A 25,083-nucleotide genomic window follows, 5' to 3' on the forward strand; every position below is an offset into this window, starting at 1 on the left:
CGGGGGTCCCTAGGGCTCCTACAGGGCACGCGTGGGGTGCGGAGCCCAAGTTCCGCCCCCCCGGGCTCCCCTGCACGCTGGGCGGGGCGGAGAGCGGGGAAGTGGACAGAGGCGGGGGCGCCCCCCACCCCCTTTCTCGCTTCCCGCCACTGGCGCGGCCAATCAGGAGGCAGGCGCCCGCCCCCGGCACGGCCTCCCGCGGGCCCCGCAACTCCCAAACGCCGAGTTTTCGCGGGAAAAAAATCAGAGCAGCTGGCACCGCGGCGGGCAGCGCTCGGGGGCGCACGCAGGGGTCCGGGCCACGCACGCGGCCCCACCGCCACTTGCAGCCGGGCCGAGCCGATCGCGGCGGCCGGAGAGGTGAGGGTGCCAGCGGGGCCGCGCGCGCCCACGGGGAAGCACTTTCGCGCGCGGCCCCGCAGCCGGCCCCGGCGCGTCCGGGAGTCGCCGTGCCCACCCGCTGCGGCCCCGGCTCCGTCGTCCCCGGGGCCCGGCGGGGGTCGCCCAGGGCCGGGTGGGGGAGGGCCCGGCGAGCCGCGGGGGAGGATGTCAGGCTCCGCGCCTGCGCGCGGGGAGCCCCGCGATTCAATTGTCGCGCCCGAGCCTGATTTCGCGCGCCCTGAGTTCCCCGGGCGCGTCCGGGCCAATGGGGAGCGAGCGGGGCGGGGCGGCCGGGCCCTGCGGAGCCAATAAGAGGGGCGGCTGAAGTGAAGGGGCGGGATTTGGCGAGCGGGGCCCCTCGGTCGGTCCCGGCGGCGGCGGCGGCGCGGCTGAGGCGGCGGTGGGCGTGGGTTGGCTGGCGCGGCCCGCGCGGGAAGGAGTTCGGGGACGTGAGTCTGCGGGGCCGGGGGGCGCGAGCCGCTTCGGGGTCGAGGTGAGTCGCTGGGCGCGCGCGGGGGCGGCCGGGACGGGGCGGCCGGTTGCCATGGCCACCGCGGGGCCGGCCGCGTCGCGCACGCGCGCGGGGGGCCCCGGCCGGGGCTCCGGACCCTGAGGGGGGCCCGGGTCTCGCGTGGGGAGGGGTCCCGCCGAGCGCGCGGCGCGCTGGGCTGAGTTCCTCCCCCGGGACTTCTTGAAGTTCCGGCCTGCGCGGGACTTCGGGATTCCCTCTTCCGTGTGCGTGAATGAATGAATGAATGAATGAACGAAGGCGCCGCCGGCTGCGCGCCCGGGGCGGGGACGTCGGGCCTGCCCTGGGGAGGGGGCGGTGGGTGGACCCCGGAGGGCCCAGACCCCTTGCGCGCGCGTCTTTGATTGCCTTCGATTCTCCGCACTTGGTGCGCGTGGAGCCATCGCGTCCTTAATTCGCCCTGCCTGGCGCTGCCCGCGGTCCACGTGCGGGGCCCTCGGGGCCTGGACCCTCCCCCAGCCCCTAAGGCCCCTGTCGGCCGCCGGAAGCTGACCTGCGGGCCCTGCCCTCTCCCACCCCCCCACCCCAGCAGCACCGGCACCATGTGGATCCAAGTGCGAACCATGGACGGGAAGGAGAGCCACACGGTGGACTCGCTGTCCAGGCTGACCAAGGTGGAGGAGCTGAGGCGGAAGATCCAGGACCTGTTCCACGTGGAGCCCGGCCTGCAGCGGCTGTTCTACCGGGGCAAGCAGGTAGGCCCGCCCCACCTTTGTTCTGGCCCCGGGCCCCGGGCCCCCGGCCGTCCCGGAAGGAGAAGTCTCAGAACAAAGGCTGGGCTGGCGGGCGACCCCAGCCGGCGCGCCCACCCCTGCCCCTTGCAGAACGCCCCTAGGACTCGTTTCTAGGGAAAGAGGTTGGCGGTGGCCGGCGAGGGCCGGGCCGGGGTTCCCTGGACGCCTGCCCCAGAGGCCCCGCCTGCGCCCCTTGCCCGCAGGCCCCGCCGAGCGTGCTCTGGGAATCGGGCTGGGGGCTGCGCTCACGCCCAGCTGCCCGCACTTAGCGCGCTTCTCCCGTCGGCCCGGGCGGCTCTGCTTCCCGACTGGGCTCCCCGGGCGCGGGGGGAGTACCGCCACGGGAGGACTGGTGCCCGTGAGCCCGGCCCGGCCGCCGGCTCTCCCGGGACCCCAGCAGAAGTCGTGGCCGGGCTGCCAGCGCCGTACTTTGTTGTCGCCGTGTTGAGCTGGGTGCTGCTGCCACCTGCTGTCTCGCCGGGAAACACGCCATGTGCGTGGCCGGGGCGTGCTTGGCTCACCGGGAGCCACTCGCGAGGATGGCGGTCCCCGGGCTGGCCCAGCCCCGGCCGATCCTCGGAGCCTGTGTCCCGGGGGCCGGCGTGAGTGAGGGGCTGCCTCGGGCTTCCGGGCAGGAGAAGCTGCCCTGGAGACGTTGTGGGCCCCTTGGCCCCGGCTCCCCCGTGGCACCGATCCTTTTGCCTCGGTACCGTCGGTTCCGCACAGGCTCCGGCTTCCCAGAGTTCCCGAGGACGGTGCGCCGGCCGTGGCCGGGAGCCTGAAGCCCGCGCAGCCCGTGTTCCCGGGGCCTGCTCTGTGCCAGGCCCCGCGTCGGCCTTGGGACGTGGGCTCTCCGGCGTGTGGCCGCGCTGAAGGAGCCGTGGGCGTGCACACGCGTCCGCGCGTGGCTGTGCTCGTGGCAGTGTGCGGGCCGGGCTCCCGACACGGCCGGCGGCCCTCTTCCCCAGGGTGCACTGGGGATGAGTGACACACCAGCCCACCCCCACTCTCCCGCTTCCAGCCTGGGGTCCTTGCGAGGTTCTGTGCCTTCTTGGGGTAAAATGTGCGTGTAGTGAGGTAGACGCGCTCGATGGATCATTCGAAAGGTTTTTCAAACACTTTGTGCAGCGGAGAGAGGCGGCTGGGGAGAGGAGTCGCGTGGCCCCAGCGCTGGGGGGGGGCCCCAGGCGGCCGGGCCGGAGGAGGGAGTTGGGGGGCAGGACCTCCGTCCAGCTCTGCCTTGTTGCTGGCGGGCTCAGAAGGCAGAGCTGGGACTCGAACCCGGGCCGTGGGGCCTTCCTGGCGGACCAACCCCCCCCCCCAGGGGCTCAGAGACGCCCCAGCTCCTTCGTTTGCAAGGTGGCGTTTGTGTGCTAGGGTAGCCCTGGCGTCTGGCGAGCGTGAGGCGGGTGGTAGCTGGGGTGTGTTCCTGGCGGCGTGCAGTCGCCCGGCTGGCAGGGGCTCCGCGCGTGGACGGCGTGCCAGCGCCCCGACGCCCAGGGGGCGCACGTGGGCCGTCTTCACGGAGCGCCGAGCCCCTTTGTTTGTCTTTCTAAGGAGTGGAGCCCAGCTTGGCCGCGGGAGGGTGGCCGGGCGTCTCCTGTGGGCTGAATGGGGCGGTGGGGGAAGGGCCTTGGGGCCGCGGGCCCAGCCTGTCCCGGGAGATGGCTGCGGCTTGGCCGCTTCTTTTCTCTTGTGGCCACCGTAAAATAACAATGGCTGTCGTGGCGCCTCTACCATGCTAAGCACGATGTTCTGGGCTTTCCAGAATTGCCCAAGTCCCCCCGCCACCCAGTGTGTGCCGGCGGGGCGCTGGTGGCTGACCGTGGCCCGCCCAGGGCAGCGCGGTGAGAATTCAGCGAGGGGAGGGCAGGCCGGCCGAGCCCCGAGCCCAGCTCGGAAGAAACGGCTGAGAAGCCGCCGGGTCAGGGTCTCTGCGGCTCGGCACGGGACCCCGGAGTCGGAGGGTCCTCTGGGCACTGCAGGGTGCAGAGTGGAGGCCCCGCCCCCGCATGCCAGGGAGACCCCCAGCCGTGACGGCCCAGGGTGAGGTTGATGTGTGTGTCACAGAGCCGCCTGCCCCAGCCTGGAAATGAGCTGCAGGGGAGGCCTGGGGCGGCCTGGCCAGGACTGCCGGTCACGGCGCCGCCCTGGGGAGGCCGCGCGAGGCGGGGTTCCTGCCAGCCCCCCTTGCTCCCAGGGTCTCCAGCCGGAGGCCATCTGAGCCTGCGTGGGCGAGGCCGGGTTGCATGCTTTTTTTAGGATTTATTTAGTTGGAAGGTAGTGTTGGGGGGGAGCCATCTCCCATCAGCTGTTTCACTCCAGAACGCCTTAGTGACCGGGACTGGGCCAGGCCGGAGCCAGGACCTCCCCCTGGGTCTGCCGTGTGGGTGCAGGGGCCCCGGGACTCGGGCCGTCCTCTGCTGCTCTCCCGGGTGCGTTGGCAGGGAGCCACATCGGAAGTGGAGCAGCCGGGACTCGAACCAGCGCCCACGCGGGAGGCCGGGGCTGCAGGCGCTGGCTTTCCTCGCTGTGCCACACGCCGGCCCCGTCGGTCTAGCTTTACTGCCAAAAGCAGGTGCAGGCCAGAATGGTCAGCTGCCGCAGGGGGCCACTGGAGCCCGTGTTCCCATCCTGCCCCGGTGTGTGCCGGTGACCAGCCCTGCTGTGGTGTGTGCTAGGACAAGTCCCGGGTACGAGTGTTTGCTGTCCGTGGGGCGCGGGTCCCCAAGAGCCTCCGTGGACGCGGCTGCTGTAGGGGGCTGGTGGCTCAGGAGTGGGAAGCGGCCGGAAACAGGCAGCCTGGGGGTACGGCGTATGTGCCCCACCGCGCCCTGGTGAGGCCGCAGCCGTTCGGCGTCATCGTGGCTGGGGCTCGCCGAGCTGAAGTGCTGCCCCGAGGCCTGAGTGGGCTCCGTTGCGCTGGGACTCTTCCTGTCCGGGGGAAGACGGTGCCGTCCGCTCCACCTCCTGCCCGCGTGTCCGCCTGTCCACCCGGCTGTCTGGACACCTCGGGTGGCCTCAGCTCTTCCCTGCCAGGCTGGGACGGGACAGTGGGGCCAGGAGGAAGGACACAGGCCCAGTGCGCAGGCCCTGTGCGCCGTGTCTGAGCCCGCCGGCACCGCCGGCCCACCTGTGGGCGGTGCGTGGCGTCCTGGGAGGTGTCCAGGAGTGGGTGGGAGCCGTCCCGGCGCCAGCCCTGCGGCCCGGCGTGTGGAGCCAGGTTGCCTTTTTGTTTTTCCAAAGATTTGTTTGCTTGTGAGGCAGATTTTCCATCCATTGGTTCACTCCCCAAACAGCCGTGGCTGGAGCTGGGTCAGCCTGGAGCCAGGAACTCCTTCAGGGTCTCCCACGCGGGTGCAGGGGCCCGAGCACTCGGGCCGTCCTCTGCTGCTTTCCCAGGTGCATCAGCAGGGAGCTGGATCGGAAGTGGAGCAGCCGGGACGCGAACCTGCGCCTGTGTGGGATGCCGGCGCTGCATGCGGCCACGCTACCCGCTGCACCACAGCGCCGGCCCCTGTATTTGGTGTGTGACACAACGTGCCCGTGTGCACAGCCAGGGGCCCTGCTGATCCCGCCTTGGCCTCAGCTTACCTGGCAGTTGGCCGCAGTCCCCCAGGTGCTGAAACGTGCGGCTCTGCCCGGGACCGCGTGACGAGAGCCCGCCCGAGCGTCACCCTGGGCGGCTCTGGCGTCCCCATCTGTGTGCGGCTCGTCTTCCCGCGATGGCTTCCTGTGAGCTCTGTGGTCCGGGCGCCGCCTGACGCATCTTGGTTTGTCTGAGGCTGCTGTGCGTCGGAGGCCTTTACAGGACAGGGCGGGGAGTGCGCGGTCCGGTTCGGGCAGGGGCTGTTGCCGGCCCGCACCTGCGCTCAGCACGGAGCCTGCGAGGGTGGACAGAGGCCTGGCTCGGGACAGTGGCTGTGGTACTGCAGGGTTTGTCATGTCTTACTGTGCCCAGCTGTCCGTTACCTGTGGCCCAGGTTTGTAGGTAGGGGACAAAAGCGTGCACCTGGGGCCGAGGCCCACCCGTGGCTCCCAGCGTGCCCTGGGGGTCCTGGGACGTGTGCCCTGCGGACCAGGGGCTGCTGTGCCGGGCGGGTTTTAGGTGAAGTCGTCCCTTCCCGGTAGAGTGGCAGGATTTGAGGTAGAGCTGCAATTGTTTGTTTTTCAAACAGAAGATTGGAGAGGAAGGCCGAGCTCGCACCTGCTGGTTCACGCCCCAAACGCCTGCAGCAGCCCGGGCTGGGCCAGGCTGAAGCCGGGGGCCAGGAGCTCCATCGGGTAGCGCTGGCTTCCTGTATGGGCGCAGGTTCCAGTCCCGGCTGCTCCACTTCCCGCCTAGCTCTCTGCTGTGGCCCGGAAAAGCAGCGGAAGGTGGCTCAGTGCCAGGCCCCCGCACCCGCGTGGGAGACCCGGATGGAGCTCCTGGCTTCAGCCTGGTCCAGCTCCAGCTCTGGTGTTGTGGCCATCTGGGGAGTGAACCAGCAGATGGAAGACCTCTCAGCCTCTCCCACACTCTCTGTAACTGCCTTCTAACCGAAAGGGAGACGGAGCATCCGTCTGCTGGGTCACGCCCCACGTGGCTGCCATGGCCAGGGCTGGGCCAGGCTGGAGCCAGGAGCTGCTTCCAGGTCTCCCACGTGGGTGCAGGGGCCCAGGCACTCGGGCCGTCCTCTGCTGCTTTCCCAGGCCATTAGCAGGGAGCTGGATTGGAAGTGGAGCAGTCGGGACTTGAACTGGCCCTGATGGGTGTGGCTTAGCCCGCTGTGCCACAGCACCGGGCCTAGGCTTCGTCTTTAGCATCATGAGCCGGCCGGCATGTCAGGGTGTGCAGCTCCTGCTAATGTCCTTAGCCTCCCGCCGGGCCTCTGTGTCCCCGTAACCGGCCTGGACCTAGAACGTTCCTCCCGCACCTGACGGGCTCGCGGCCTGGCCTCTCCCTCCTGCTCCCGAGACACTGTGCTTGGTGCAGCTGCCGGGCAGGCGGCTCCTGCCACCCAGGGACCCTCCTGGGAGGTTCCAGAAGCAGTATCAGGAAGTGGCCTGACAGCTTGGCCACTTCCTGCCCCCTCTGCCCCTCTAGGGGCCCATCCTGGGCCTCTGACCAGGTTCACAGCTGGGAGGGGCTGCACCGGTGCTCGTGGGGCTGCTGCCCCAGCAACACGAGAGGGGGCCGGTCCCTGGTCCCCGGTCCCCGGTCCCTGCAGTTGGGCCGCCGGCCCTCCTCGAGACTGCGCTGTTGACCTCTGCACCTGCACCCACTGGCTGCCAGTGCTGGTCGCCTCTGCCTGCCCGTGAGCTCCACCCTGGCCTGCTCTCCGGCCCCTGGCCTGTCCCCCTGCCCGCCGTCAGACCCAGCTGCCTCGCTGGCTCCTGCTGGTCTGTGGTTTGGTTTGTGGGCCCGCCCCCAGCCACCTGCTGGCTGCCCCCCCCCCCCCCCGCTGGGCTCCCCAGTCTCCCCTGACTCGGTGGGGCTGGGCTGTGTGATAACCCTGCCGCTCCGCCCCGCAGCTGTTTGTCTTCGATAGCCCGGGCTGTGAGCGCGGGGCTTCGCTGGGCCCCTGGGTCTCAGGACCTCTGGCTGTCACGGATGGGGTGCCCCGGCGTGGAGTGGGTGGGGCTGGTGTCAGCAGGACCCTGTGCCCGACTGTGGTGCGAGCCCTGCCTGTGGGTGTCCTCGTCACCACTGCTCTGGGGACACTGCTCGCCCTCGGCCTTTCTGGAGCAGTGTGGGTTCACGGCACCTGTCCACGACGTCCTTGTCACCGCAGCCCGCGTCCACTAGGGTCACGGGTGGCGCTGCCCCCCCGTTGGGATCCTGCGGTGTGTGGCCTTCCTGGATTGGCCTCCTGCCCTTTGTAAGTGGCCCCTGCCCTCGGGACGTGGCTCCGTGGTTTTGGGCGTCTTCGGGTCGCACAGCTGTCGCCACCGTCCCCTTAGAAGTCCTCGGCCCCAGAGGGAAGCCTGTGCCGCCAGCTGTCACCGTTAGACCACACCTCCACTGTCTGGATTCCGTTGCTCTGGCGTTTCCTGCCGTGGCGTGCCGCTCTGGTTTTGGTGTGTGTGTCTCCCTGCCGTGATGTTCTGGGGCCCCCCACTCTGTGATGTCCTCGGGGCCCCCACGCTGCAGCGTGCCCACGCCTGCTCCCCTGGGTGCAGGCTGCCCTGTGGCTGTGGGGCTGTGGAGGACGTGTGTGTACAGGTGGACCTGTGCCCCCTCCCTGGCTCCACCACCCTCCATGCAGTGGCAGGTGGTGTCCCCCCCCCCCCCCCGTGGGAGGGCCAGGTGTGGCTTCCAGTGCCACCTGGCAGTGTGGGCCTTGGAGGTGAACAGTGGGGGTGGGGCAGGCCTGAGAGCCCTTACTGGGGGGAGGGGCGGTGCTGAGGTCAAGTGCGATTCCTTGGCCATGACCCCAGGTGCTATTTGCATACTAATAGCGGTGGGTCGGCCCTGGGAGGGAAGCTGACCTGTGCTCCCTTCTCCCTTTCCTTAGAGACCCCTGGACTCTGGCATGGAGTGGGCGGGGCTGGATAAGGCCGTCAGGAAAGGGGCCTTGTTGGACCCTGGGCGGGGGTGGGGGGAAACCAGACGCCGCCTCGGCATTTTGTTAGGTTGAGTGGGGACGGCTACAGGGAGGTTACCCCACGGCTGCTGGCCAGGAGCCGCCTTTTTTTTTTTTTTTTTAAAGTATTTTTACTTACTGGAAAGAATTAGAGCTGCTGGGAGAGGCAGAGAGAGGGAGATGGACATTCCCTCTGCTGGTCCACTCACCGAACGGCCACAGTGGCCAGGGCTGGTGCAGGTCTCCCACGAGGGTGCAGGGACTTGGGCCATCGTCCACTGCCTTCCTAGGCCATAGCAGGGAAGTGGAGCAGTTGGGTCTCAAACCCGCGCCCACATGGCATCCCTGGCGGCAGCTTGACCGCTGTGCCGCGGTGCTGGCCCCTCCTGGTCCACACTCCTTGGAGAGCCTGCGGGGGGGGGGTAGGACCCCACGGAGGGGCCTACGGAGGAAGCTGTGAACCAAGGGAGCCGCAGCTCCTGGCCTACACAGCCGGGTCTGTCCCTGCTCGGCCTGTCCTGGGCTCTGCCGGGTGGGGTAGCATCGCCGGCAGCGCCCCCCGACACGGCCAGACACCTGGGGCACGGGTCGCCCTTGGCTGGGAATCTGTGGAGTTCCCGGGATCGGGGGTTGCCGCGGGGCCGGGGCTACCGCGCACCGCGCACCGCGCTGTCGCTGCCTACGCGGCCGGCATCGGGTTCCGGAGCTCTGCTGGGGTCCCGGCTGCTCCGTGCCCACCCAGCTGCTGCTCAAAACACCTGAGAAGGCGACCAAGGACGGCCCAAGTATTCGGGCCCCGTTAGCCACGCGGGAGGCCGGGGTGGGGGGAGGGGAGCTCCTGGCTTCGGGCTTCAGCTGGGCCCAGCCCGGCCCTTGCTGCTCTTGGGAGAGTGAGCCCGACGGGAGGTCTCCTGTCTGTGTCTGCTTGTCTCCGTCACTCTGCTTTTCAAATCCTTAAAAAAAAAACTTCCGTAAGCAGAGCGTGAGAAAACGGCCCTGAAGCCCGGCGCGTGTCTGCATGGCTCCGGCAGCCCTGGCTGCCCAGGGCCTGGGGCCGGCCGGCGTGGGGGCTCCTGCCCCGGGCTCACCCCGGCACCGTGTCCCCGCAGATGGAGGACGGCCACACCCTCTTTGACTACGACGTGCGGCTGAACGACACCATCCAGCTGCTGGCGCGCCAGAGCCTGGCGCTGCCGCCCAGCGCCAAGGAGCGGGACTCGGAGCTGTCGGACACCGACTCCGGCTGCTGCCTGGGCCAGAGCGAGTCGGACAAGTCCTCCACGCACGGCGAGGCGGCCGCCGAGGGGGACGGCAAGGCCGGCCTGGCCGACGAGGACGAGTGGGACGAGACCGAGCTGGGGCTGTACAAGGTGAGGCGAGCCGCGTCCGTCGTCCCTGGCCAGGGCTCCTGGGCTCCCTCGTCCATGGCAGGGCCTCGCCGCGCCCGGGGCGTGTCGGAATTCACTGCCCACGTCCGAGACCGGCAGACCTCTCGGGGAATCGCAGTGTCCAGCTTCCCTGGACGGCTGGCAGCTCTGGCCTGCTGCCGCCTCCTGCAGGCTCTGGTCCTTGGGGGGGGGGGGGGTCCTGCCCGAGGGGACGTGAGGTGGGTGGGGTCGGGGCCGCTGCTCCACCCCCTGCAGCGCCCAGAGGTGTGCCCAGGCTTCCCCGGCTGGCCGGGAGGTGCGCCCGCGCCCTGACTGCAGCTCCCGGCCCCGCAGGTCAATGAGTACGTGGACGCCCGGGACACGAACATGGGGGCGTGGTTTGAGGCGCAGGTGGTCCGCGTGACGAGGCGGGCCCAGTCCCAGGACGCGCCCTGCAGCTCCACGGCCAGCCCCGCCCCGGACGAGGACGTGATCTACCACGTGAAATATGACGAGTGAGTGCAGACTGGCCCCCCCAGAGCTTCGTCTCGCCCCGCCCCCGGGACCTCGGGGCCCCTCCCACCTGCCCCAGAGCTGTATGTCTGGCTCTGCTCCCAGGACCTCAGGGACCCCTCCCGCCTGCCCCAAGAGCTGCGTGTCTCGCCCCGCCCCTGGGACCTCAGGACCCCTGCCCAAGGAGCTGCGTGTCTCTCCCTGCCCCCAGGACCTTGGGGACCCCTCCTGCCTGCCCAGAGTCCCGAGAGCCCTGTCTCCAGCACAGGGCAGGGACGCGGGGACTTCTGCCCTTCTGCCGAGAGGCCTCTGGTACAGTCTAGGCTCAGCTCTGAAACCCCGCGGAGAGAGGGCTTGAGTGAGATCCACGTCCTCCTGGGGTAGCAGGCCACCTCCTGGGGGCCAGCTGGGGCCAGCTGTGGCCCCCGTGGCTTCACGGGCACATCAGGTCGGCGCTGGCGGCTCTAGCAGCGAGCTGAAGCTGCCGTCGGGGCAGAGTCCTCCTGACCCCGAGCCCTTAGCGTCCTGTGTGGCCTTGGCGGGAACCGTGTGACGGCCCCACCGTCTGCCTACAGGGCGTGGGGAGCCCCCAGCCCCAGAGCTCCCAGCGTTGCTGACGGGATGTGTCTGTTGGCTTAGCTGCCCTACCGCGTGCCTGCTTTGGGGCCACCAGGACGTCCTGGTGTAGCTGCGGGGCCGCCCGCGTGCTGTGTCGCCGTGGCAGAAGCCATGTGCAGGCCGTGCCTGCAGTTACTTTGCCTCCCCAGGTTCCCTCTGCTGGTCTCACAGGGCTGCCAGAGCTCAGAGCCCCAACCTGGGAGGCCCTGGGGGTGGGCGCCATCCCCTCAGGCCCCGCGTCTGCTCTGGGAGTGGCTGGGGGTCCAGGAGCGCCTGCTGTCCAGTTCCCCACCCCTGCGGCCTGGGCCCCTCATCCTCTGGGTCTCCCTCCTGGGTGCCAGGGACCCATGTACTTCTGCCTTCCCAGACGGGTTAATAGAGAGCCGGGTTGGAAGTGGAGCAGCTGGGACCCGAACAAGCACCCGTGAGGGATGCCAGCATCCCAGGCGGTGGCTTGACCCGCTGTGCCACGGTGCCGACTGCTGTCGCCGTCCTGTTGTAAAGGGGTGGTCACGTTGGAGCAGGGCCCCCTGCTGCGACCCCACAGCCGGAGCCAGGGCTCCAGAGTCGGGGGCTCCTGTTCCGACTGACGGCTGTCATCGTGCCGCGCCCATGTGCCCGCGCCCACACCGGCCGACCTGGGGTCTGGGTGGGGGCGCCCAGCCTGCTGTGGCCGTGGGCTCTGAGCGTGGGCTTTTCCCACCAGCTACCCGGAGAACGGCGTGGTCCAGATGACCTCGCGCGACGTCCGCGCACGTGCCCGCACCATCATCAAGTGGCAGGACCTGGCCGTGGGCCAGGTGGTCATGCTCAACTACAACCCCGACAACCCCAAGGAGCGGGGCTTCTGGTACGACGCCCAGGTGTCCCGGAAGCGGGAGACCAGGACGGCGAGGGAGCTGTACGCCAACGTGGTGATCGGGTGAGCCGCGCACGCCACGCTCGGCGTCTCTCTCTCTTGCTCTCGTGTCGCTCGTGTCGCTCTCGGTGGGAGGCTGGCGAGGTTGGCCAGGCCCGGCCCCGCCCCAGGAAGGACCCAAGGCCGCACGCTGGCCCGGCCGGCCGCTCGCTGGCGGCGTCGCTTTCACTGGTGCCTCGCAGGAGCGTGCCGTGCCCGAACACAAGCCACAGCTTGTGTCGCAGCCTGGCGCCCACACAAGCCGGATCCGGCCCCGGCCACAGCTGTTGGTCAACCTTTTCCCATGGCTGCGGCGGGGCGGGGCGGCCATGACCGCTGTGCACCAGGAATCGGCCGCTGGGATGAGTGGGCTCTGTGAGGCTTAGTGACACTCGGCGCTTTCCCGTGGCTGTGGCTTTGCGGCGCTCGTCTCCAGAGCCGAGACTCTGTCCCGGGAAACCCTGGCTCCGCCTCCCAGTCCACTTCCCGTCTGTCTGAGGACTCCAGGGACCTCCGGGAGTGGATCCGGCAGGCCCCGTCCCTGGTCTGTGTCTCTGAGCGGGGCGTATGTCTATGTTGGAGTATTAACGAGATCCCGCTAGGCTCCCTGTGTGTGTCCGGCACCAGTGTCCCCAAGCCGAGGCGCGGTGTGAGCGGGGCGGGGCCGCTCCTGGTGCCTTCCTGGCCTGGAAGGGGGGTGAGCCCCCGTGGGCGGCTCCGGGGGCCCTGGCTTGCTCTCGTGGGAATTGGTGGTCAGTTGCTGTTGGAGGGAGCTGTCGGAGGGGTCCCCCCGGAAGTGATGTCTTGAGAGTTAGGGACGCTGGCCGCGGAGTGGGGCAGGGAGGGTGGGCAGCCGGGAGACGGAAGCTGCGGTGTCGTCTGGGGTCGGTCTCGGCTTGCGCAGCGCTGCTGGGGTGTCCCTGCTGCCCTGGAGCCGGCAGAAGCCGCCCCGCCCCTCGCTGCGGGGATCGGGTCACTGCTCCCGTGCATGTCTGTGCCATCTGCTGTGTGACGCTGGGTCGACCTCTGTCCCTCTCTGGGTCGTGGGTTCCAGGTGTCCGGCCAGGGTCCAGAGGCCTCAGTGGGGTGTTGCTGTCGATTCGCTTGCCAGCAGCCATCTTGGCGTGGCTGTCTCATCCCACTGCAGCGGGGCGGGGACGGGCAGCCGGGGGCAGCTCAGCCCAGGGGGCCCGGCCGCAGCCTTCCCGAGAGCCCACCTCCTCAGTTGTTACTGGGGGTGATTCTGACTTTTACGTGCTTTTTTTATGTATTTTTGTTTCATTTTTTAAAGATTTATTTATTTGAGAAGCAGAATTATGGAGAGGGGTCTTCCGTCTGCTGGTTCACTGCCCAAATGGCCACAACGGCCAGAGCTGTGCTGATCCGGAGCCGGGAGCTCCATCCGGGTCTCCCACGCGGGTGCAGGGCCCAGCACTCGGGCCATCGTCCACTGCTCTCCCAGGCCACAGCAGAGCTGGATGGGAGGTGGAGCAGCCCGGACTTGAGCAGCGCCGCTGTCCCACGGCGCCGGGGGCCTCCCTCCGCCCTGCTGCCATCTGTGTTGCGGTCTCTGGGAAGCCTCGGTTTGCCCTCTGGTGCCTGGGTTTCTTTGAGTCCTGGGAGGATGTGTATGTGAAAGGCAGAGTGACGCGCAGATCCTCCCATCGCTGCTCCTGGTTCACTCGTCAGGTGGCGTCCCCGTGTGCCTGTGGCCGCGTGGGAGCCGTCCCCTGCCGTCCGAGCCCCTCCGTGGCGCACGTGGCCGTGGGCTTGGACACACGTGCGGGTTCAGACTTGAACCCGCTGCGAGCTGGCCTGAGTTCTTCCCGCCCTGCCTGCGCCCTGCGGGAGCGGACAGCGCTGGAGAGGCTGGCACGGCGGCAGGGCGCCAGGAACCCGCGGGGGAGGGGCGCCTCTTCCGGTCCTGTCCGGAGTCGCAGCTGCAGAAAGATGCTCTGAAAACGGCCTGTGTGAAACCGGCAGGGTCTCGCGGGTGCCCTCGCGGTCCACGCGGTCCCCAGTGCCCGCCTTCCAGGGTGGTTGCTGGGAACCCCGGGGGCGGCCGCCTCGCCTCGGAGAGCCTGGGCGGAGCCCGCGCCCTGGCAGGCGGCTGCGAGGGCTCGGCTGCAGGGTCCCTGCGCCCGCGGGGGCTCCTGGTCGCCTTCCCAGCCCCTGGCTCCCGCCGGGCCTGGCCCGCGGTCTGGTCCAGGGCGTGCGCAGGGCCTGGGGCGTCTGTCCGTCTCTGCTCCACCATTCACACCAGCGGCGGCCGCTCCCTCCCTGTCCAGGCGTCCTCCCCCACGCGCGCGGGCACAGTGGCCTCTCCCAGGCGACTTCAGGAAGCTCCCGGGAAGTGGAGTAGCGCACGGCCTGTCTGGTGCCCGCCGGACGTGAGGTCCGCGCGTAGCCGGCAGCCTGTGCTGTGCGTTCTGGTGGGCTTGGCGCGGCCACAATGTCCCCTCGTGTCCGCAGGGAGGGCTCCATCAACGACTGCCGCATCCTCTTCGTGGACGAGGTCTTCAAGATCGAGCGCCCTGGTGAGGGGACCCCCGTGGTGGAGAACCCCCTGAGGCGTGAGTGCCGGGGCCGTGGGGGTGGGGGGTGCGTGGGCTCGGGGCGCTGGTCTTGGGCGGAGGCTCGGGGTGGGGGGCGCTGGAGGCTCCCCGGGGCGTGGGCTCGGCCGCGGCCAGGCTGACGCCCCCGCCCGCGCAGGCAAGAGCGGCCCGACCTGCAAGTACTGCAAGGACGACCTGAGCAAGCCGTGCCGCGTGTGCGCCTGCCACGAGTGCGGCGGCCGCGAGGAGCCGGCCAAGCAGCTGCTGTGCGACGAGTGCGACATGGCCTTCCACATCTACTGCCTGAGCCCGCCGCTCAGCGCCGTCCCCAGCGAGGCCGAGTGGTGAGCGCGGCGCGGGGCCGCCGAGCCGTGCGCCCGTGGTCCGAGCGTCCCGCCGTGCGCCCGTGGTCCGAGCGTCCCGCCGTGCGCCCGTGGTCCGAGCGTCCCGCCGTGCGCCCGTGGTCCGAGCGTCCCGCCGTGCGCCCGTGGTCCCTGCGTCCCGCCGTGCGCCCGTGGTCCCTGCGTCCCGCCGTGCGCCCGTGGTCCCTGCGTCCCGCCGTGCGCCCGTGGTCCGAGCGTCCCGCCGTGCGCCCGTGGTCCCTGCGTCCCGCCGTGCGCCCGTGGTCCCTGCGTCCCGCCGTGCGCCCGTGGTCCCTGCGTCCCGCCGTGCGCCCGTGGTCCCTGCGTCCCGCCGTGCGCCCGTGGTCCCTGCGTCCCGCCGTGCGCCCGTGGTCCCTGCGTCCATGGTCCATGCGCCCGTGGTCCGAGCGTCCCGCCGTGCGCCCGTGGTCCCTGCGTCCATGGTCCATGCGCCCTGCCGCGGACCCGGGCCACCCTCGCGAGCCCCGCCTGTCCCCGCAGGTACTGCCCCGACTGCCGGACCGACTCCAGCGAGGTGGTGCGCGCGGGAGAGCGGCTCAAGGAGAGCAAGAAGAAAGCCAAGATGGCGTCGGCCACGTCGTCCTCGCAGCGGGACTGGGGCAAGGCGAGCTGCGCCCCCGCCCCCGCCCCGCCCACCAACCCAGGCCCCGCCCCTCCGCCCCGCCCCTCCCCCCGCGCTCACCCCCCCCCCCCCGTGTGTCCTCCACGCGCAGGGCATGGCCTGTGTGGGGCGCACGAAGGAGTGCACCATTGTCCCCTCCAACCACTACGGACCCATCCCCGGGATCCCCGTGGGCACCATGTGGCGCTTCCGAGTCCAGGTACAGCTCCCGGGCCGCGCTGCCTGCCGGGGTCGCTGGGGCGGGGGGCCCCTGTGACCTGTGAGAGGGGCACCCTTCCTGGGCACAGTCGCGTCGTGGGCTCGGGCTGCTCGCTGCCGCCCTCTGATGGGCACGGGTGGACGCGCCCCTGCCTTCCCACCCGGGTCGTGTCGGCCCAGATGCCCCAGGTGTTGCTGGGGTCCCCTGTGGAGGGCACACGGGCCTCGGGCAGGAGACGGCCCCGCGCTGGGCTGTGCTGGCCGGGCTCCTGTCACGACCTCGTGCCACGTGTGGCGCGTGACTGGTGCTCGGGTGTGCAGGCGCGTGGCCGCAGGGTCTGGCCGGCCCACACAGGGCTGCGGTTCAGGCCGGCTGGCTCCTGTGTTCAGAGCCGTTTGTTTCTGGTTTGCTTGACCGTTGATTTGAGAGTCAGATTGTCTCACTGCCGCGGCCAGGTCACCCGCGTGGTGGCGGGGCCGGGTGCCCGCGGGTCGGCTGCTGCCCAGGGTGGGGTCGCGGCAGGCCCTGCTGCGGGAGGACCCGGGCGGCTCGCGGGGCGGCCTGGAAGGTGCCAGCCCCGTGTCGGTGCCGCCGCAGGTGAGCGAGTCGGGGGTCCACCGGCCTCACGTGGCGGGCATCCACGGCCGTAGCAACGACGGCGCCTACTCGCTGGTGCTGGCCGGCGGCTACGAGGACGACGTGGTGAGTGTGCGCTGTGCCGGCCTGGGAGGCGCCGCGGGGGTGCGCACGAGCCGAGTGGACGGCGCAGCCATCGCCTGCTCCGTCTCCCGAGCTGTCTTCCCGCCCCCCACACCCCGCCCCCCGCCCCCCACACCCCGCCTCCCACACCCCCGCACCCAGCCTCCCACACCCCGCCCCCCACACCCCGTCCCCCGCCCCTGGGGCCTCCTGCTCTGGTCTCCCGGGGGGGCGTGAGGGCCTTGGGCCGAAGTGCGGTTCCCCGGAGCCCCCCAGACGTGCCCGGACTTCTGGTTCCTCTTGTCGCGGCGGCGGCCGTGCTGGCGGGCCGTGGTCCCCCCGGCCGCCGGCTCTGCGCGGCGGCTTCAGCGGCCCCCCCGCCTTTCAGGACCACGGCAACTTCTTCACGTACACGGGCAGCGGCGGGCGCGACCTGTCGGGCAACAAGCGGACCGCGGAGCAGTCGTGTGACCAGAAGCTCACCAACACCAACAGGTCTGTGGGGTGGGGCCGGGGCCTGGGCCTGTGGGGCGGGCGGGGTCCAGCCCCTTCCTCTGAGGCTGGGGGCGGGTCCGACCCGTGGAGGGCGAGGGCCCCCACGCCGGTTCACGCTGCAGACTCGTTCACGCTGCAGACTCGTGCGGAGCCGGGAGCCAGAATGGGGCCGTCGGCGCCACCATCCCCCTGTGCCCGTGCCCTCTCGCACATGCGGATTCGGATCCAGATCCTGACCCAGCCGAGCAGGCTGTGTGCCCCGGCGGGGGTGGGGACATGGCTCCAACCTGCACCCTGGCTCTCCCCCCCGCAGGGCGCTGGCTCTCAACTGCAGCGCCCCCATCAACGACCAGCAGGGGGCGGAGGCCAAGGACTGGCGCTCCGGGAAGCCCGTGCGGGTGGTGCGGAATGTCAAGGGCGGGAAGCACAGCAAGTATGCGCCGGCCGAGGGCAACCGCTACGACGGCATCTACAAGGTGAGCCGCCCGCCTGCCCGTCCCGCCGCCCGGCCTGGCCGCCTGTGCCGGACGCCGTGCCGAGCCTGCCCTCCCCTCCAGGTCGTCAAATACTGGCCGGAGAAGGGCAAGTCCGGCTTCCTGGTGTGGCGCTACCTCCTGCGGCGGGACGACCAGGAGCCGGGGCCCTGGACCAAGGAGGGCAAGGACCGCATCCGGAAGCTGGGGCTCACCATGCAGGTGCGGCGCCCGCGGCCTCGCCAGCCCCCTCCCTGCAGTCCTGGGAGAGAGCGGGCTCCCCGCCATCGTGGTGGAGCTCTGGTCACACTGAGGAGTTCCTGCAGTGGGCTGTTCAAGGAATCCTAACTGCTGTGGAGACGCTGGGCCTGCCCCGGGGGCGCGGGGCTGTCACTTGAGCTCCCAGCCCCAGGGGCTCGCAGGGGAGCGCTGGGGTCCCTCAGTCCCCATTGTGACTTGAGGCTGCTAGTGAGGGCGGGTTTCCTGGTGGGGCCGCCGTGCGGGTGTCACCGCTGTTGCCCTAGAGGTGGGCGATGGCGGATGGAGCCTGGCGGGAGGTAGGAGAAGGCGGGACCAGCCCGGGGTGAGGCCCCTGAGGCGCGAGGGGCAGCCCCTGGAGAAGTGTTGGCCCTGCTGCTGAAGCTGCTCCAGCCCACCTGTGCTCCCCTGGCCAGAGGCCCACGGTCCCCGTGGTGCCCGGGGCTCCCCCATCCCGGACACAGCAGGCTCTCTGGGGCTCACGCCAGTAGGCAGGCAGCCCCGGGCCTGGCTCTCACTGCCCCTGCCCTCCCCCGTCCGGGCTCTCACTGCCCCTGCCCTGTCCCTGCCCCTCCCCCGTCCCGGCTCTCACTGCCCCTGCCCTGCCCCTGCCTGCCCCTGCCCTCTCCCTCCCCTCCCCCGTCCCGGCTCTCACTGCCCCTGCCCTCTTGCAGTACCCGGAGGGCTACTTGGAAGCCGTGGCCAGCAAGGAGAAGGAGAAGGAGAACAGGAAGAGGGTGGTGGCGGAGGAGGAGCCGGAGGAGGAGGAGCAGGCGCCCAAGAAGGCCAAGGGCAAGGGCAAGGGCTCCTGGAAGCGGAAGGCGGTGCCCGCGCCCGCAGGTGGGTGTTCCCACCCCTGCCCGCCCCGCCCCACCCCACCCCACCCCACCCCACCCCACCCCGCCCCATCCCACCGGCCTTCCCCTCACCCTCTGCCCCCTCCCAGGCCAGGGCAGCGCCGGGACCCCGGGCCGGGCCGCCAAGAAGACCAAGGTGGAGCCCTACAGCCTCACGGCCCAGCAGAGCAGCCTCATCCGCGAGGACAAGGCCAACGCCAAGCTGTGGGGCGAGGTCCTCAAGTCGCTCAAGGACGGCCCGGTGAGCGGGGCTGCGTGGCCGCCTCTGCCCCCCGAGACCCTGCCCGGGCACCGACTGCTTCCTGCCTGGGGGTCTGAGCTCGCAGGAATGCAGTCTGAGCCGAACGGGGTGTCCTGGGGGCCCCGCCTGGTCGCTCACCCCTGGGGCGTGGCTGTGTGTGTGCCCCCCCCCTCGCTCATCCCTGGGGCGTCCCCCCCCCCACCGCTTATCCCTGGGGCGTGGCCGTGGCCGAGACTGACAGCCCTAGTGGCTGTGGGCTTGCCCCCTCGCTCATCCCTGGAGTGTGGCCATGGGCGTGGCCGAGGCTGACGGCCCGCCTGGTCACTCTTCCCCGGGTCACTGTGTGCGTGCCCCCCCTCGCTCATCCCTGGGGCGTCTCCCCCCCCCCCCCCCCCCGCTCATCCCTGGGGTGTGGCCGAGGCTGACGTCCCGCCTGGTCACTCGTCCCCGGGTCACTGTGTGGAGTGTGGCCATGGGCGTGGCCGAGGCTGACGGCCGCCTGGTCACTCGTCCCCGGGTCACTGTGTGGAGTGTGGCCATGGGTGTGGCCGAGGCTGACGGCCGCCTGGTCACTCGTCCCCGGGTCACTGTGGAGTGTGGCCATGGGCGTGGCCGAGGCTGACGGCCGCCTGGTCGCAGGTGTTCCTGAGCAAGGTGGAGGAGACGTTCCAGTGCATCTGCTGCCAGGAGCTGGTGTTCCGGCCTGTGACCACCACGTGCCAGCACAACGTGTGCAAGGTGAGGGCGGGATCGAAAGAGTTAGAGAAGAGGTTGTCCATCCGCTGGGTCACTCCCCAGGTGGACGGAGTGGCTGGGAGCTGGGAGCCTCCTCCTGTTCTACCGTGGAGCCAGGGCCCCAGCACGGGGGCCATCACTGCTGCTCTCCCGGGCACGTCAGCAGGGAGCTGGATCGGAAGTGGAGCGGCCGAGGCCCCTGTGGGCCGCCCGCGCTGCAGGCCAGGGCTTTAACCCGCTGCGCCAGGAGCTCGGGCCGTGACGCTGCCCTGTGTTAGCCGGAGCGTCAGCGAGCTTCCATTCCCTGGTTCACCCTGCAAGTTCCCAGTGGGCCAGGCTCAGCTGGGGGCTGGGACCCAGGAACTTGCCGTCACCAGGTTGAACTCGGGCGCCCCGTCACGGAATAGGAGTGTCCTAGCCACTGGCCAGATGGCTGGGGGTCAGGGGGAGCCAGTGGGCTGCGCTTGGGTCAGGCGACAGGAGGGGCGTGTCCCTAGGGGGCCAGGAAGGGCTGGCCCCTGGCGGAGGCGGCGTGGACTCCGTTCGGGAAGTGTGGGGCGGGGGAGCGTCCCCGGGGTGCAGAGTGGGGCGTGGGGGCCGGGGCAGGCCTCAGTCGGGTCAGGGCACCTGTGTGACCCCATTGGATGGACTTTGAGAGATTGGGGACACTGCGTCCGCACCCCCCCATCTGCCCTGGCCTCTGTCGCTGGGCCTTGGTTCCCAGCCCTGGCACGCCCACTCCGCTTCCTGTCTGGGGACCTGAGGGGTCAGGGACCTCCTAGGAGCGTCCTAGGACCCCAGTGCCTGCTCTTGGAGTGGGGAGGGCACCTCGCCCCTTTCTGTGGCTGCTGGTGCGCTGCCGCCACACAGTGTCCTCCGGACCCCGGCCGCCTCCCCCTAGGCTGTCGCGTGTCACCGTGGGCTGGAGCCAACTCCAGCCGTCAGCCTGAGCCTCTTTCCCCCGGCGTCCGGACTGTGGGCTTGCGTGTTCCGGGGTTGGCGGACGTGGGAGATGAGGGTGGGAGCTGGCCTTGGCCGTTGGCCGTGTTGAGGCCTCGTGGGGCCCGGTCCCTGGAGCACATCCCTGTGCCTCTGGCTCCACCTGGCGTCTCCCCAGGCCTGGGGCGACCTTGACCCCAGTGCCTAGCTCCGTGGACGGGGCTCCCCTGGGCCCTCACTGAGCATCCGCTCTGCAGTGGGCGCCGTGCGCAGTGCCGGGAGCCAGGAGCGGCCTCTGACCTGCTCCGCACAAGCACAGGAGGCGGCCCGGCGGAGGGCACAGCGCTGGCCAGGGTGCGGCTGCTCTGGGCCTCCCGGGCCATCCGGGGGCGGGGCCGGGCAGCCGTCCGGGCTCTCACTGGGTGCTCTGGTCCTCCCAGGACATCCGGGGGCGGGGCCGGGGCGGCCGTCCGGGCTCTCACTGGATCTGGGGGCAGGGCCGGGGCGGTTGTCCGGGCTCTGACTGCGTGCTCTGGTCTTGCAGGACTGTCTGGACAGGTCCTTCCGGGCGCAGGTGTTCAGCTGCCCGGCCTGCCGCTACGAGCTGGGCCGCGGCTACGCCATGCAGGTGAACCAGCCGCTGCAGAGCGTCCTCAGCCAGCTCTTCCCCGGCTACGGCAGCGGCCGGTGATGGCCGGGCTGCGTCCTTGGCCCCGTCGGCTCGGCTCCCTCCAGACGCTGTCTTCCCGCCCCCACGCCCCCTGTGGTCCTTGGGCGCCCCGTCCCGGCCGCAGCGGTGGACCCGCACGGTCCTGGTCTGGTTTAGTTCTGTTGTGTTTTAAACGTCAAGCCTGCCGTTCAGCCACGAGACGACGACGCGAGGTTTCGGAGACGGGATGTGCGGCCTCGGCCTGCGGCTGCTTCTGGGCGGGGCCGCTGCGCCCCGCCGGGCTGGGCCACAGGCCACGCCAAGTGCCTTCCTCGCTCCCTTTTAAAGACGGGGCTCCTTGTTCTTAGCACTGAGTTGTCACACGCCAGCCGGACGCGCCGGGCCCGGGCCGGTGGCTTTTAGCGACCGTTTCAAGTTTGTCAGCTTTTAACTCTGCAGTTGAGAATTGAGGCTTTTTTGTGGTTTTTTATGAACGCTTTTTTAAATGAAATTCCTCTGTAGTCACTGTACGTGTCCCCAGAAACACGACTTACGGTTCGGTCGGTTGTTCTCGTTTTGTTTTGATATGTTTTTGAGTGGTTTGTTGACTTTCTAACTTGACCAAAGTTTGCAGTTCATACCTCAGCAGCACAGGGCTACGTTGTCACCCACCTGGCAGACTGGAGCAGAACCGTCCCTGAGGGGCTGTCGCCTCCCTAGACCCTGACTGTAGCAGTGACACAGCCGCAGCTGGGCGCGGGCTTGTTCTCCACTCGGGTTTTAGACGCTCAGAATAAACGTTTTTCACAAACGCATCTGACGGCGTCGTCCGTGCGCAGCGGCTCTGCGGCCGGGGAGGGCGGCGGGGCGGCGAGACCCCTCCCGCGGGAGTCCTCGGGCAGCGGGCCCGGGGCCCGGGAACGGCGACTCCACGGTCATCCAAGGTGGGGGGCAGCACCGACACCTGCCGGGGGCATGGTCCGCGGTGTCCGCCTTGGCAGCCGGGGCTCCACCCCCTCCGGGCCTGGCGAGCGTGGCTGTGGCTCCCCCCCCCCCCCCGCTCACATGACCCCAGTTTCGCCGACAGCCAGGACGGAGCACGCGTGGGGCTTCGCAAACTCCGCGGGGAACACGAGTTTATTTTTGCTGCACAAATTTTGGGGAATAAACAGTCTTCAGAAACCGCGTGAAAATGTATTTTATGGAAACATTACGTACAGACTTCCAAATTTTTTCTTTTGCACCAAAATTTTTTTTCTTTTTGACAGGCAGAGTGGATAGAGACAGAGAGAGAAAGGTCTTCCTTTTTGCCGTTGGTTCACCCTCCAATGGCCGCTGCAGCTGGCGCATCTCACTGATCCGAAGCCAGGAGCCAGGTGCTTCTCCTGGTCTCCCATGGGGTGCAGGGCCCAAGCACTTGGGCCATCCTCCACTGCCTTCCCGGGCCACAGCAGAGAGCTGGCCTGGAAGAGGGGCAACCTGGATAGAATCTGGCGCCCCGACCGGGACTAGAACCCGGTGTGCCAGTGCCGCAGGTGGAAGATTAGCCTAGTGAGCCACGGCGCCGGCCCAAAATAAAATTTTTTAAAAATTCATTTATTTGAAAGATGGAGGGAGAGAGCTGTGCCCTGGCTGACCTCCCCGAGGGCTGCAGCAGCCAGGTCTGTGGGCAGTGCCCCAGGCCCCCAGAATGTTCTGGAAGGTCGGGGGTGGCCTTGATCCTCCTCCCCCTGCATGGACAACAGTTTGGGCTTGTGGGGAGCACACGTGTCCTGTTGGGAAGCCCAAAGCCCTGACTTGACCGGGCCCAGGGGCGGCCACTCTGTCCACGGCGGGTGCTGGGGACAAGTGGGGGACCTGCCAGGAGACGGCTCCACCTCACAGGGCTGCCCCCAGCTGGGTCACCTGGGTCACTTCACCCCGAGCTCGGGGTCTGCAGCTGTGGGACTCTGAGCTCCCCCAGCCCGAGGCACAAGTGAGTGGGAGTCGGGGCGCGTTGCTTATTTGAAAGGCAGTTGGATAACAGGTGGTGCCCTCCCCAGGTGGCCATAGCAGTCAGGGCTGGGCCAGGTCAGAGCCAGGAGCTCCAGCCGGGTCTCCCACGAGGGTGCAGGGTGCAGGGACCCAGGCACATCAGCAGGGAGCTGGGTGGGACGTGGAGCAGCCGGGACTCGAACCGGCGCCCCTACGCGATGCCAGGGCTTTAAGCCGCTGCACCGCAGTGCCGGCCCCAGCTGTGCACTTTGGCCGGGAGTCAGTGTGGAAGTCTGGTGTGAGCACGGAACCGAGGAGGGTGTGGGGCCGCGGCGGAGGGGGCAGGGAGAGCCACAGTCCCGTGTGAGACCCCCAGGTCAGAGACCCTTTTCAAATGTGCGGTGTAGTTCACCTAGCGAGGCTCGGCCACTAGGGTGCACGATCTGATTACAAGATACCAGAAAAGAAACCCAATATTCGTACCCACCTGGCCGCCACCAGTGCCCCTCCTGTCCAGGACTCACCTGTCCTGGGGTCCCACACGCAACGGTCTTACCCACCCGCTTTTTTTTTTTTTTTTAAGACTTTATTTGAAAGGCAGAGGGGGGTGGAGGGGGGTGGAGCTTCCACTGCCGGTTCCCTCCGGATTCCCCAACAACCAGGCTGGGTCAGGCTGAAGCCAGGAGCGGGAGCTCACTCCGGGCCTCCCAGGATGTGCGTTAGCCGGAAGCCGAGGAGCCTGGACTCGAACCAGGTGCTCTGATGCAGAAAGGGCTTGAACCCGCTGCTCCACCCCGCCCCGCCCCGCGAGGGTTCTCGTCCAATAGCGTTGGAGAATGTCTGCTTAAGACAAGCGAGATAAAAGGCCGGCGCTGTGGAGAAGTAGGTTCAGCCCTCGCCTGCGGCACCAGCATCCCGTGTGGGAGTCCCGGCTGCTCCACTTCCCATCCAGCTCCCTGCTGTGGCCTAGGAAAGCAGTGGACGATGGCCCAAGTCCTTGGAGCCCTGCACCCGCATGGGGGACCCGGATGGAGCTCCTGGCTCCCAGCGTTGGATGGGCCCAGTGCTAGCCGTTGCGGTCATTTGCAGAGTGAACCAGTGGATGGGAGAACTCTCTCTCTGCCTCTCAAAAAAATCGATCAAAAAAAAAAAAATTTGCGAGCCCTGAAGTCCAAGCGTGAGCGTCGCTGCCTTCTGGGACCTCTTGGCAGGACGACAGCGTCTCGCGTGGCCCAGGGGCCCAGGCGGAGCCACTCCCCGGGTCCGATTGCACTTCTGGCTCCTGGAGGACGGCGCTTTGAGCGCAGAGCTCCGTCCCCTGGGAGCAGACGCCAGCTGGCTGCTCGCTTCTCCGGCGGGGCTGTCAGTGCGCTCAGAGAGCTGGCGCGCACCTGTGCTCCTGGACCCCCGGCGAGGGGGGCTTCTCGGGCCTCGCGGTTTTGGGGACCTGCAGGTGCAGCGCGAGGCCCTGGCCAAGGCGCTGGGCACCGCCCAGGGGCTGGGCTTGCAGGCAGGTGGGGGCGCGTGCACACCCCGTCCGGACCAGGTCACTACGGGGCAAACCCCAGGGGCAAGCCCTTCCCGTGCCTTGTGCACTGGCGGGGCGCGGGACGCGGGGGGCGGGTGCAGCCACTGGATCCCATCCCCTCCCGTGGGCTCTAGGAGAGGCGGGGCAAGCCGCTCAGGGGGGTGGGGCTGACGGCTGCTCGACCCTCCCGGTCTCTTCGGCAAAACTGGGTTTCTTTCGGTGCTATGTCCCCCAGCACCGCGACTCGGCAAATTAGGAAACGCTGCGCCCCCAATTCCAGCGGCGGGTCTCGAACCCCGTTCCTAAGCCTCCCGAGCCGGGTGCTGATGCTGTGCTGGTCTCACGTACTCAGCCGCCGCCTGATAACTGGGGCGGGGCCCAGAGCGAGCGGGCAATGATTGGCACCCTCCGCAGCCATTCGGCGCCTCGGGCTTACCCTGCAGGCCAATCCTCACCTCCCTCTGTGCGGTCGTTGGGCGGTCCGTGAGGCGCCCTTGTCAATCCGAGGCCCAGCCGCCGTCGGGTTGGCCTCTGGCGTCTTGGCTGGCAGGGGCTCTCTCCAATGAGAATGGAGCCGGTCAGCGGGCACGTGGGTGGGCGCCGGCGTGTCCCTGCCGCCCGGCCAATGAGGAGACGAGTGCAGCGCCAGAGCCCGCCCAATCACGGTGCTCGGTAGGCGGGCCGTGCGGTGTTGATGGGCCCGGCGGAGGGGAGGGGCGGAGCTGTCAGCGACGACCAATGGGCGCGCGGGCGTGGGTTCGGGGGCCAATGGCAGCCGGGGCGGAGCAGGCGCGCGGCCTCTTAAGCCCCGCCCGGGCGCTCGCGGAGGGCTCGGCCGCCAGCGAGCGAGCGGGGCCCGGCCCGAGCGGG

At 69.4% G+C, this 25,083-nt stretch overlaps 1 protein-coding gene across 5 annotated transcripts; it reads left to right on the forward strand.

Moving 5' to 3' along the window:
- The first annotated feature begins 260 nt into the window (after positions 1 to 260).
- Positions 261 to 21,589, forward strand: UHRF1 (ubiquitin like with PHD and ring finger domains 1). 5 transcript variants are annotated; one of them, XM_062185162.1, is made up of 17 exons: positions 261 to 360; positions 1,443 to 1,605; positions 9,320 to 9,580; positions 9,932 to 10,092; positions 11,415 to 11,630; positions 14,079 to 14,179; positions 14,319 to 14,505; positions 15,025 to 15,148; positions 15,258 to 15,365; positions 15,963 to 16,067; positions 16,453 to 16,559; positions 16,873 to 17,035; positions 17,117 to 17,254; positions 17,965 to 18,130; positions 18,237 to 18,388; positions 19,028 to 19,126; positions 20,607 to 21,588. In XM_062185162.1, exons 2-17 carry the CDS (start codon positions 1,453 to 1,455, stop codon positions 20,751 to 20,753), a joined length of 2,388 nt encoding a protein of 795 aa, XP_062041146.1. In that variant the 5' UTR covers positions 261 to 360; positions 1,443 to 1,452; the 3' UTR covers positions 20,754 to 21,588. The 5 variants fall into 5 exon arrangements, with proteins under 5 accessions (XP_062041146.1, XP_062041145.1, XP_062041143.1 ...); XM_062185161.1 differs by having other exon boundaries at positions 284 to 360; positions 14,079 to 14,143; positions 20,607 to 21,589; XM_062185159.1 differs by having other exon boundaries at positions 290 to 360; positions 1,440 to 1,605.
- The last annotated feature ends 3,494 nt before the right edge of the window (positions 21,590 to 25,083 follow it).

This window comes from Lepus europaeus, unplaced genomic scaffold (genome assembly GCF_033115175.1).
Source record: "Lepus europaeus isolate LE1 unplaced genomic scaffold, mLepTim1.pri SCAFFOLD_286, whole genome shotgun sequence".
NCBI classification, from domain to species: Eukaryota; Metazoa; Chordata; class Mammalia; order Lagomorpha; family Leporidae; genus Lepus; species Lepus europaeus.

Bases quoted from the DNA above. Each gene is read 5' to 3' on its own strand.
- UHRF1 (XM_062185162.1), top strand. From the start codon at position 1,453: ATGTGGATCCAAGTGCGAACCATGGACGGGAAGGAGAGCCACACGGTG. The intron at 9,581-9,931 runs GTGAGGCGAGCC...CCGGCCCCGCAG, and splicing joins CCGAGCTGGGGCTGTACAAG to GTCAATGAGTACGTGGACGC. The intron at 17,036-17,116 runs GTGAGCCGCCCG...CCTCCCCTCCAG, and splicing joins GCTACGACGGCATCTACAAG to GTCGTCAAATACTGGCCGGA.